Below are 12,145 nucleotides of genomic sequence, written 5' to 3'. Positions count from 1 at the left end.
TGCGCAAGCGCGAAACCACGAATTGGTGCGTATCGCTTTAACATAAACCCACGTGACCGGTACAGGAAGTGTCGTCCGGATATGACGCGCCAAAAGGAAACAAAATGTATCGACTTGTTGCGGGTTCGCTGGACGGAGATTACATTGTTTGCTGTCGCCTACTGGATTTCCGCTTTGCTCCCATTCATGGATCGTTCCCGGAAATGTGTGAATGAATCCATTTTTAGTGTTATTTCGCATGCTTGAACACTTTGGTTAATAAAATCCCACATAAACATTTTAAAACTGAATTTTATTACATACAAATTTGCTATAATTTACATGCCAGCTCTTGAGCATTGGCAAAAACAAGCAAAATGTGAACCCTTCACATGAACAACTTCACTCAGCAAACAAGTGGAGAAAATGATGTTATTATACAAAGATGATCATAGTTTAAGTAAGAGACTAGCAGTTGAATAAAGATTGAATATTATCTCACAGGCTAATATAATAATATAATATAATATTGTTACGGGGAGCACAAAGGGACAAGCACAATGACGAAGGGTTACCAGCATTTATTACAAAATGACAGATGGGAAGTCACTCTTCACCTTATCCCGTATTGCCTGCCAGTCCCCAGTCCACCCCGAATAGCACCGCACTACAAGGCGGAAGAAACCCGCAACGTCAACACTCCAACTCACTGCAAACTTAAAAGCAACACACCACAAACCCATGCACTAATAAAACCACACGTAAAAATAGGATCGGGTATGGTGGGTATTGGAGTGCTAACGGGATACAAGGGAGGGAAGTGACAAAACAAAAGAAAAGAATGAAAGAAAAGAATAAACAAACAAAATATATTATAGTACTTACGGTGCAGGTACCGCAAAAGGACAACATTAATCAGGACGACTGAGTGACAGCAGTTTATAACCCAATGAAACGATTTGCAGACGGTATATTAAACTAAAAAAAAACACCCAGAAAGATTATAGTCATAAAAAGAATATTCACAAATATACTCTCACATGGTTTAATATGTCCTGTGAAATAATCTTTTTCGTGTGAAAGGAAGTGGGAGCATGCAATATTTAGAGATACCTGCAGGCTGGAGCTCACGTTGTTGATTTATTTATTTATTTGTTTATTTGTTTCTTTTATTTATTTACCTGTGGTCCTATTGGTTTGTCTTGATTCAGTGAACAGCTGGTGTGGGTGCGTCAACAAACCAGATGGATAAGACTGCAGACAACCTCGATCGTCACCGACGCGACTGGAATTTGTTATTTGGCGTTTGATTGTTTGTTTGTTTGTTTTTTACCTAATCGTCTTTTGCGTTTTGCAGTCAGGGCAGACATCTCCAGGAACGACAACAAACCCTCTTGAGAGTTTCCAGCGTCGTTAGACCAGCCTGTGCGGAGAAATTGCCTCCGCAGATCCTCTAAATGCCTCTCAATGAGAAAAGGCTGCGGACGTTCAGTGTGATGAATGTGTTCAAGCAGCAAAATATTTGATTAACATGGGTAACAAGCAAACAATATTTACCGACGAGCAACTTGATGCCTACCAGGTAAGCGTGCATGCCTGTGTGTGCGTGTGTGTGCGTGTGTGCGTGTGTGTGTGCGCGCGCCTGCAGTGCGCCTCAGGGATGCAGCTTAATCGATATCCAGCTCCCACAGTCTGAGCATCGTTGCATGGATTTGATGACCTGCGCTGTAGACGCAGTTATTAATGGAGATGATACACGTTTGTCCGCTTAGCTATGAAATGCATTTCTTGTTTTTATTTCATTTCAATCCCCTGACTGTCATCGTGAGAGATCAGTCTGGCTCTTCTGAGTTTAATGGCTCGAGTTGTTTTTGTTTGTTTGTTTGTTGTAAATGTATTACATGTGATGACAGAAAAGTTATATTTTAATAACTAATAGGCTACTTGTTAGGGATAATGTCTCTATCACTACTACCTCAACCGCCTTAATTACTACTACTACTACTACTACTACTACTACTACTACTGTGATAGTAGTAGTTGTAGAGTAATAATAATACATAATAATAATAATAATAATAATGACCTTTATTAATTGTAAAGGACCTTTATTAAACCTGAAGATATTGTGTTTATTGTTGAGTGAGAATCAATAAATTGCCTGATTTATTGATTCTCAATTGCCTGTCAAATTTGTTACGAGACAATTATTCAGGTCTCCCGTTGAAGACGTGCAAGAGACACGTCGTCATTTGCAAAGGTTCACCATGCAGGTAGGCGTGGGCTTAATAATTTATGGCAGGGCAGAGTGATAAGCTGTGAAACTCGACTCTGGGGACACAGTCTGGTTAGTTCTCAAGAGCCTCTCTGGTTACTGTGTGAAAGACATTTTTAGAATCCAGTACTATTGTTAATTATTAGCATGTCCTCAACTTGTTAACAACAATTATCATCAACTTAGTTGAGTGTAGAACTCTTGTTAACTTCAGTGGATGCAATAGTGGAAAATAAAAGCTTCTCGGGAAGTTTTGTTGTTGTTGTTGTTGTTGTTGTTGTTGTTGATATTGTGTGCGGAGCTTAGCTGGCTCCTCTCCGCTTCTCACACTCTGGACAAAAGCCAAACCAGGTCAAATGTAAACTGGAGGGCTGTTGGACAATGTGTGCCGACGCATGTCAGATAACGGCAGATCGTGTTCCTCTCTGATTCTATTGCAAATAGAGAGCGATGACTCAGACACCCAACACCTCAACAAGCGGTCATTCGTTGTTGAGTCTTTTCTTTTACTCTTTGCGGTACCTTTTACTAGTTTATCACACACTACAGTCATTTACAGTCTTCACATGATCTTTTCCTTTCTTTGCAGGACTGTACGTTTTTCACCCGCAAAGAGATTCTGCGGTGAGAGTGCTTTACCTCGCTTATGTTTTCTGTTGCTGAATTTTAAACTATCTTCAACAGTATGTTTATAAAGCTTTGTGCACTGCTGTTACAGTTCTAGATGAGTATATACATTCCCATATTAGGGTAAAAAGCAATTCAAGACTGTATTTGCCTCCCGTTGGACACATTTTAAATTGTCTCATACAGTATGTGTGAGAAGCCAGTTTCCGACTTGGGAAATGAATGCTGACGTGCATTCAATGTAACAGCTTGTTCTATATCGCTATGATGTCATCCAGCCTTTCCAGCCATAACACAAGAAATGTAAAAATGCTGAATGCATGTCATTTAATATAAAATGCATTATTTGCTACTTATTCCTTCCACAATTACAGTGTATCTTAAAAACAGTTTTGCAGGTGACGGCACTTTTATTTTGCCACTGATTTACAACTTTGAATATTGAAATGGTAGTCATGTGATAAAACAGCATGCTATTGTGCAGTAATTGTAGCTGGTGTGTGTACTTTTCAATGTGAGCTTGATAAATAATGCAACGTGATTTATTTGAATTATATGATGCCAAGGCCATCAGGAGGCACAAATGGATTCTGCGTTTATGACCTTCATAAAATACTCCTCGCTTCAGTTGTTGCAGGGAAGTTATGCCGTCTCAGAGAAGCAGGTCATCACAGATCACAAGTTCACTCATTTGGACCTTTTCAGCATTACAGCACGTCTAGCCTTTGATGCTAAATGATTACATTCAGGGGTCGTGGTGCCTCAGAACTGCAGTTGACATGTTCATTTGCTGCAGCGTACCAATGAAATCCATTATTTTGACAGTTTAATCTAATTAAATCCTCTCAGACCAGTGTCCCTGCTGATAAACGCTCCTTCTACTGCTACGATAGGATTAGTGTGGAAGGGGTGCTGCAGATAAGACACAGCCCCACCATCATGAGATTGTAATTCCTGCACCCTCCTTGCAGTTTATCGACATCACTGTCACTAATGAATGACGTTGGATTAAAAGGTCTTCACATAAAAAAAGTGAGAAAGATTAGGAAGAGGAATGGTTGCTCCTATTCAGTATATTTATATATATATATAATATACTCAGTTTCCCAGAATGAACATCTACGTCCTCAGAGTAGAGGAAATGGTTAATGTATTTTCAAGTCAGTAGTGAGCTGCAAATTGAATTTCCGGATTTTGACCATCATCTCTGACTGATAACGCTGTCATGATTCTAAGGTCCTCAGTCCTGCTATCAAAAGATAAAATATAAAATGTTTCTGGTGGTTTATCAGACGTAAAGTACAAACCTGCATGTATTTCCTAATCCGAATGTTGTTGTTAAGCCTTTGTTTTTTATTCCAGGCTGCACGGCAGATACCACGAGTTAGCGCCACATCTCGTACCAATGGACTACACCAAAGAACCCAGTTGTAAACTGCCTTTGGCCTTAATAGTTAACATGCCAGAGTTAAAGGTACGAAAGCATTGTGTTACCAAACCTCACGTCGTCCCGGGTCCTAACTAAACCTCAAGTCTTGTTTTTCACCAGCAGTGTGTGTTATTCTACTTAGTATTGCGTATTTGCATTTTACTTATCGCTTTAAAAAACAAAAACAAATGTGGCACCCAACGCTCATGTGTGCAGACCGCCTAATCAATATGCACTCTATTTGATAGGACAGAATTGATTTTCAGCAGCCATCGTTACTGATCTGATTGCACGACACCACATTCAGCGAGCTCATGAGTGAAATGCTTAGTCCCTGCATCCCCTCCTATATCTGACTTCCTGCCATTTCAGAAGATCAGGAACAGGTTATAATGTTTGTGAAACAACACGGTCAGTAAGCACTGTACAATCTTATATGGAGTCCTTGTCTACGGAGGGTTTAGCACAGAGATCAATGCCTTTATTTTCTTGCCCAAACCTGATCATATGTTAACGTGAATATTCATCTGTAGGAAAATCCATTCCGCAGCAGGATCGTAGAGTCATTCTCCGAGGACGGGATGGGGAATCTCAGCTTCAACGAATTTGTGGACATGTTCTCTGTCCTCAGTGAAATGGCTCCGAGAGAACTGAAGGCCATATATGCCTTCAAAATCTACGGTACAGGATGAATTTGTAAAATGGCCAAAATGGTTTCTTAAATTTCCCAGAAACCAAGAAAATTCACGGTTGTGATTATTTCCTCTCAAAATGTCTCAATCTTTTGTCCCCAGATTTCAACGTGGATAATTACCTGTGCAAAGAAGATCTGGAAAAGACACTGAATAAGTTGACGAAGGAGGAGTTGACCCCTGAAGAGGTGCAGCTGGTGTGTGAAAAAGCCATCGAGGAGGCAGATTTAGACGGAGACAATAAACTCTCCTTTGCTGACTTTGAAAATATGATAACGAGGGCTCCTGACTTTCTGAGGTAATAAAATGCAGCTCACTTATGACGATAGAATGTGTTTTTTTACAGAAGCATGTATCCCTTCCATCGCCCATTGTCACGCTCACTTATTTAGCTCATCAGTATGTTTACAGGTACAATAATAAACCACTAATTTGACTTCTCCTGTCACCAGTACCTTCCATATACGAATCTGAAAGGGCTTTGAGGAAGATCTCCGAGGTGGACAGCGTGGTGATCGTCAGGCCTAAACCTGCCCCCGGTCCCCGCCCACAGCACAGTGCCTCATGTCTCCCACATTGTCCAACAACATATATACTGTATATCATTCTTTGCCATCCTGAGCAATGTAGGCTTGGATAAAAAATGAAGTCCTGGATGCAGCTGAATTTAGAGACTGAACTTCTTTACCGCAGATGGAATCCTGTCTACATGTTACCAGCTATAAAAGGGCTTGACCTGGACTGGTCACTTGTCAAGATTAAAAATCTCCTCTTTCTGCTGTTGTGGTTAAAAAATGGTTGATGCCATAACTCTGAGATGAGGTCTCCTCCGAATGGCTTCTTATTGAGCACATCCAGTTCTGCATAAAATGCGTATCTACCTTTATTGCATCTTAGATACGCCCAATGAGTTCTTCCTACAATGAATCCCTATGTAGCGTTACCGTGGAAGTGAATGAAGGCACAGTATTTTAGGGCATGCAGATATTTGATATGAGCTATGCAATATTTGTATGCGCAGAATATAGTTTATTTCAATGAGTCTTTTTTTGCTTGCGGAACTGGAACACGGTGACAATCATATCTTACTGTTCTCCGGTTGAATGAAGGGCTCTGTCTTCCTTTTAGTTGCTTCCTTCTGCCTCCTAATATATTACATGCAGCCACCTCTTAGATCAATTTACTCTATTTAATGTCACTTCTGGTGTTTGTCTCACTTTGAGTAAATGTTGCTGAATTATTTTTTTTAATTGCTGTGACTGTAACTGTGCATGAATTGATCTTTAAATATACATTCTTCTCTCATTTGAGTGAATTGGTTGTTAATATCCTCTCCGTACATCCAGTTTGGATCAGCCCACACACCCTCAAATAATACAATACATTAATACTATAATACAAGGACAGGAAGCGACTGTATCCCTGCTTAAACTGTGCAGTCATCAAGGCAGCCAATTAATTCCTTCACGATTAGCTCCAGTTCCCTTTATGGGGGCCACTATTGAATATGCTGGGGAGCACAGCTTGTGATTGTGAGTCTTCATTAATCACTGGTGTCGTGAAGAACATCTGTTAATTATGATTCCAGCAGAGAAACCTCTGGAACAATGTGATTGTGTGGAACGCACGCTGATTTGGCACCATGGGAAGCACGCTCCTATAATTTAGTCTGATTGAAGGTGAAGGAGCTTTCACATGAAACCTGGCGGTCTCAGCGGCACATGAAGAGACTGCTGTGTGAGTTGCTTCTTCTGCATGCTAAATATCGTCGACTCTACACCTCCGATTTCTATTAAAATTGATGAATTGTTTCCAAACAAGGTGATGATAATTGTTTTTATCCTGTGCTCATTAGTATTTAGAAAGAGTACTATTTTCATAGCAGGCGTATATAAGTACTGTATCTTATATCGTCAATTTTAGAGTGTCTGATATATTCTCCTTACACCTGTCTGGTAACTATTTAAATATGAAATGTAGTGCATTTAGTGTATTTATTATGATAATGTTTATCCAATTCGCCTAAATTGCATGTCTTAGTGGGAGGAAGCCTGAGAACCCACGCAGACACCGGGAAAACATGCTAAAGGAATCAAACCCGGTACCGTCTTGCTGTGAGGCAACAGTGCTACCCACTGCACCATGCTAATAAAGTTTATAATTAATTAATTTATATATAATTAAAAGGTAGATAAGCTTCTCTCTGTGGATGAAGGCCATGAAGATACAATAAGTTTATAAAACTATAAACCTTTGAATTGTAATTATCTTATTAAATAAATTAAATGTAAACAGGTTTTTTTTAATACTGTCTTTCCCTTGCTCCAAATTTATCAGATATTTCCTATGAAGCACCTTTCAGGTTTGAAGCCAATAATGATGTCATAGTAAATTTATCCCCCCCAAATAACTTATTTGTTTAATAGAATCATCATAAACGCTCATCAATTATTTTCCATTATTTTATTGTGCATGTGGAAAATAAAAATAAAATATTTGTGTGATAGATACCTGAAAAAAACAATGATAATGGTGATTTAATTTGAACAGTTAGCTCGTTTTTTAAATGTGTAAAAGACGTTTGCACAGAGATTCCGGTACAGCAGTGAATGTTTTCCTCTGCAGCTGACAGCGCCTTCGCTATTTCCTCTTGGCAGCAGGGAAAAGCCTTTTCCATTTATCAACCTGAAGGAGGTGAAAAAAGATAAATAAATAACTCAATAAATAAATAGCAGATGCAAATGAGAGCTGTAGAGCTTACTAACCTTAAATCCCCAGGTTGAGTGGTTGTGTGTGGGCTTGATGTCCTCCAGAGGCTCGTACGTGTTGCTGCTGGTTTTCGGGTGGACTGCGTCCTCGTCGCCAGGAATCAGCTCGTATGTGTTGGCTTGAGGGGCGTGGCCAGTCAGGGATTCAACGGGGACCTCGGTGTAAACGGAATCACGAGGCTGCTCTGAATGATTCTCAGACAGCAGGCATCCAGGAGGGGTTCCACACCTGCCAGCCAGGTGATAGACGCCACCGTCGCTCAAGTATTCCAGGCTGTGGCTGCTGCTGGGTCTGTTGTACGAGACAGTCTTCTCTAGCCCACAGCGAGTGGTTTGTCTGACGTCCTTGGGGGACAGTCTAGGTGGCGCGTGGGGGGACGCACTCAGCCTGTAAGGACGCTCTGCAGCAGAGCTATCATACAGAAATGCCACAGACAGGTTCTTGTCGTCCGGCAGGCCGAGCTCAGATGAAAAGCGTTCTGGTCCAGGTGTAGGACTGCGTCTCCTGACGTTCCCGGTTGTGGGTCGCTCAGCCCTTCCCGGGTATTCTTTGGGAGAACTATCCTGGCCGTGGTGGTGGAATGTCGGTATCTCTCTGGGTGATTGTTTCCTGAACTGAGCATATAAAATCCTGTCCTTGTCCTTCAGGGGGCTCGCTTCAAGGTGTCTGCCCCTCCTAGGCAACGGCGGCGCCTCCTTTGTGTAAGACAAGCTCAATTATTGAATTCAGTTTCGAACTATTCACAGTTTCAGCAACAGTTTCAGTGTGGTAAATGAGCGGCTGTCATTTCATCGCAGGGCCACACACACTCATATCTATGGACAATTCAGTGTAACCGCTTCACGTAATTTGCATATTTTTGGCCAGGAAGAAGAATGTACAAACTCCTCACAGAAAGGCCACGAGTCAAACCTGTGACCTTCTTGCTGTGAGGCAACTGCGCTTACCACTGCGCCACCGTGCTGCCCTACGACTGTTTAGATGACGTAAAAACTACGGGATGGATTTTTCTGACACTCGCTGTGAGGGATGAGGAATGTGGATGGAAAGAAACCGATCTTAAGAAAGGGTTTCATTCCACTTAATGGACAGGTGCTCACATTTAGTGTTCTGCTGCTCTTCGGAGGCCGCTCAGGTGGCTGCTCTGAGGTGATGTGTGGTTTGGGGATGATTTCCACAGGGCTTTCTTTGTTGCTGCCTTGAATGGTGTCATACAGCTCTACATTCAGTCCCTGCAAAAGCAAGACATCAGTAAGCTCCTCGTTCTTCATCAGGGATACTTAAAGGTCATTCAGGGGTCTCACCTCCAAACACGAGGCTGTCAGAAACTCTCCGAAGGGCTGAATCGGGCTTGTTTTGTAGTTTTCTATGAGATCAGAGATGGTGCTGTACTCTTCAGTGTCTCCAGAGATGACAAAGTGCCCTGATTCACTTTGGTTTATGACAAAATGTCGACAGCGATCGCTGCCTCTATATAAAAAGACAAAAACAGTTCAAGTCTCTACATCACACGATCGCTGGCCCTCAAGAGTTCTTCTGAGTGAAAAAAAATCAAAGAGCTTGGTTCGAAAGTTGATCTTTATCAAATTAATAAACATCCAATCTATGACTTTTGGAATTTGGATGCCCAAAACAAAAATAATCAAATTTTTGGGGCTGCTATTACAGTGGTATTCCATATTCCATGATCTCTACAACAGGCTCTTCCGACTAACCAACACTCACTTATAGGATAGTATGTATCCGATGGCCTTATCGCTGAGACGGATCAGGAAACAACCCGGCTCCTTCTGTCTGAGGATTTCTTCAGCGCCCCTGTAGATGAAACTTGAAGTATAAATGAAATATTTCGTACACGTGTTTGAGGTTCATTACAAATTAAATGCCTCATAAATGTAAAAGGAAGTCCATCTCATTTACAAGCGAACATGACGATCAGAAAGAGTTTGTCAAATGTTCCGCAAAATGTTCATTTTATAGAGAGCTTAATAATGTATTCCATGTATTTGTAATGCCTATTATAAAGCTCCACATTAAAAAAAAATTGTCCTTCGGGTGTCTTTGGTCATGCAAGGCCAACCGTCTTCATCGATTGCTAAAATTCATTTCCCATTCAAATAATAATTTGGGAGAGAAATTGAAAACAACAATTCAATCAGCTAATACTTACTTTCTTGAGGTAAAGCCCAGGAACCAAGTGGGAAATAAGCCGTTCGGGGCGATGAGCGGCACTTGGGTGTCTATGAACCACTTGGAAGTCAGTTCCCCGAGTCTTCTCTCAGTGCCATCGGCCAGCGGCGGCTCCCTTTGCTCCATCTTTGCCTGGTCCTGAAGCCACACAGACATCCAATGAAGACAACCAGCAGTCTTTCCCCAGCATGCCCAGTATGAGGCTCTGCTTTAACGGTCTGATTGAGTTATTTCCCAGTAGGTGTCATTCAGAGGCTAAAAGCAGCTCAGTGTTCTCGTCGTTAGAGTTTACTACCGGTGCTGCGAGAAAAAAATGACGAGTGTGATTTAACAATGGTGCTATAGACAAACTATTAATTTGCATGCAGATATGTGGCTAATAAGTTTTGATATTAAAGCAGTAAGGCACCGCTTTACCGTGAAGCAGACCGTCAGACAGTTCCTGAAGCTGGAGGATTTAGTACGTCTCTGATCTTTTGACCTTGGCTGTGAAAGACGACAGGCCTCCTCAGATCTGGGCGTCTCCTGTTTTCTTATTACGTGTTTATTCCGTACAATCCCTAGGGAACGAATACGAATTTATCATTCAATCATGAATCCCAACAGACGACTGAGTTAAGGCGAGTTCTTATTTAGTGCAGCTGGTGTTACGTACCTGTTCTCGAGATCTCCAGTGAGCGGCTTGAGACTGGTGTCATTTCAGCAAACATGCGAAAGCCTTTCTCGGTGTCTGAACCATCAGTAAAATGAGGGAGTGCGACCCTACGGGCGATACATAGATTCCATTGAGCTGGAAAGCGGCAGCACTGAGGTAACGGCTCAGAGGCATTTCATGCACCTCATTTGCATGTCAGAAACATTTGAGGGCTTCCTGAAGAGAAATGGAAAAGAACCTGCGGTTTGTGTGCCCAGAGCAGGATGTCTCACCCACTGCCTGTCTGACAAGTTGCGTCAGCAGTTGAACTTTAATGTTCTACGGGGCGGGTTTGCAAGCTAAGACGGGCAGAATGGAAATGGAAAGGATGGAAATATCCGATAAGACTCTGCTGTGTACGGAGTTTTTACAGGCTGTAAACAAACGGGGCCTTTCCTACAAGCCTTGCTTTCAGGCTTTCATAAATAATGTCTCATTCCCTCCATATGTGAGGCGGACATCTTGAATCGCCTCTTTTGTTTCCAGTAGGAACTCCCAACGGGGGGAGAAACAATAGCTCTAACCAGAAACGTGCGCGCGTCATACCGAGCTCGGAGGACAGTTTGTCACCAGAACCACAAATATGAAACTTTTTGCTTCCCTACATTGGTTTTAAAGCTATAACTTTATAGCAGAACTTTACAGAACTTTAAAATGAGGCAGGGATCGTCACTGAAGTCTCGCAGCAAGAAGGTTCTGGGTTTTATTCTGGGGGGGGGGGGGGGGGGGTCTCTGCAGGTTCAAACACCTCTTCCAACAGTCTGAGGACAAGCGATGCATGAGGCCACCTGTTAGAAGAGTTGTTTTTTAGTATATTCATTGTATTTAATTTAACAGAGGTGAGTTTACCATCAGAATATATTCAGTCCTGCAATACCCCCCCCCCCCCCCGCTTTGTTTTCCTTCTCCACATGGTCGGAATCACTTTAATCCGGTTGCAGCTGTTTCATAAAATAAACGTCGACCTGATTCCCTCCAACCTTTTTACTTCTGCTTGGAACGGATTAAACTTTGTACGCGTTCACACACACGCACACACACACACACACACACACGCACACAGGCACACCACGTCAGTGACGTCACGCGTCTAGTAAAAAAAAATACATCTCCCATGCTCCTCTGCGAAGGAGGCAGGCAGCAAGTCATGCGGACGGAATCTGGGGCGTCCGTGCGCGAAGAACTAACTCAGAAACTCCGCGGAGAAAGATGCACGGAGGGGAGGACGGCTCCTCCGCGGCCCCGCGGCTCGTGGACGCTCGGCCCGTGGACGTGGACGTGGCCGAGGCCGAGCAGGTCTCCAAACTGTGCGGCTACTTGAACAAACTGTCCGGGAAGGGGCCCCTGAGGGGCTACAAGCCGAGGTGGTTCGTGTACGACCCGAGGAAGTGCTACTTGTACTGCTTCAGGACCCCCCACGACGCGCTGCCGCTCGGACACATCGAGGTGGGCGACGCGTGTTTCAGCTACGACGTGGAGGCGGAGGAGGG

At 42.7% G+C, this 12,145-nt stretch overlaps 2 protein-coding genes across 2 annotated transcripts; one reads left to right on the top strand and one right to left on the bottom strand.

Moving 5' to 3' along the window:
- Positions 1-1,510: 1,510 nt before the first annotated feature.
- LOC137916233 (calcium and integrin-binding family member 2-like) lies at positions 1,511-5,476 on the top strand. Its single transcript, XM_068759312.1, has 6 exons — positions 1,511-1,561; positions 2,844-2,878; positions 4,244-4,355; positions 4,844-4,991; positions 5,105-5,300; positions 5,455-5,476. Exons 1-6 carry the CDS (start codon positions 1,511-1,513, stop codon positions 5,474-5,476), a joined length of 564 nt encoding a protein of 187 aa, XP_068615413.1.
- Positions 5,477-7,569: 2,093 nt separating this feature from the next.
- LOC137916234 (SH2 domain-containing protein 7-like) lies at positions 7,570-10,671 on the bottom strand. The gene is made up of 8 exons (XM_068759313.1): positions 10,617-10,671; positions 10,379-10,449; positions 9,942-10,093; positions 9,497-9,586; positions 9,076-9,241; positions 8,872-9,003; positions 7,768-8,466; positions 7,570-7,687 (listed from the first exon to the last, which is right to left on the bottom strand). Exons 1-8 carry the CDS (start codon positions 10,669-10,671, stop codon positions 7,643-7,645), a joined length of 1,410 nt encoding a protein of 469 aa, XP_068615414.1. The 3' UTR covers positions 7,570-7,642.
- Positions 10,672-12,145: the final 1,474 nt, after the last annotated feature.

Source organism: Brachionichthys hirsutus, unplaced genomic scaffold (genome assembly GCF_040956055.1).
Source record: "Brachionichthys hirsutus isolate HB-005 unplaced genomic scaffold, CSIRO-AGI_Bhir_v1 contig_940, whole genome shotgun sequence".
Taxonomy (NCBI): domain Eukaryota; kingdom Metazoa; phylum Chordata; class Actinopteri; order Lophiiformes; family Brachionichthyidae; genus Brachionichthys; species Brachionichthys hirsutus.
The sequence above is the reverse complement of the archived record's forward strand: the minus strand, read 5'-3'. Positions and strand labels throughout refer to the sequence as shown.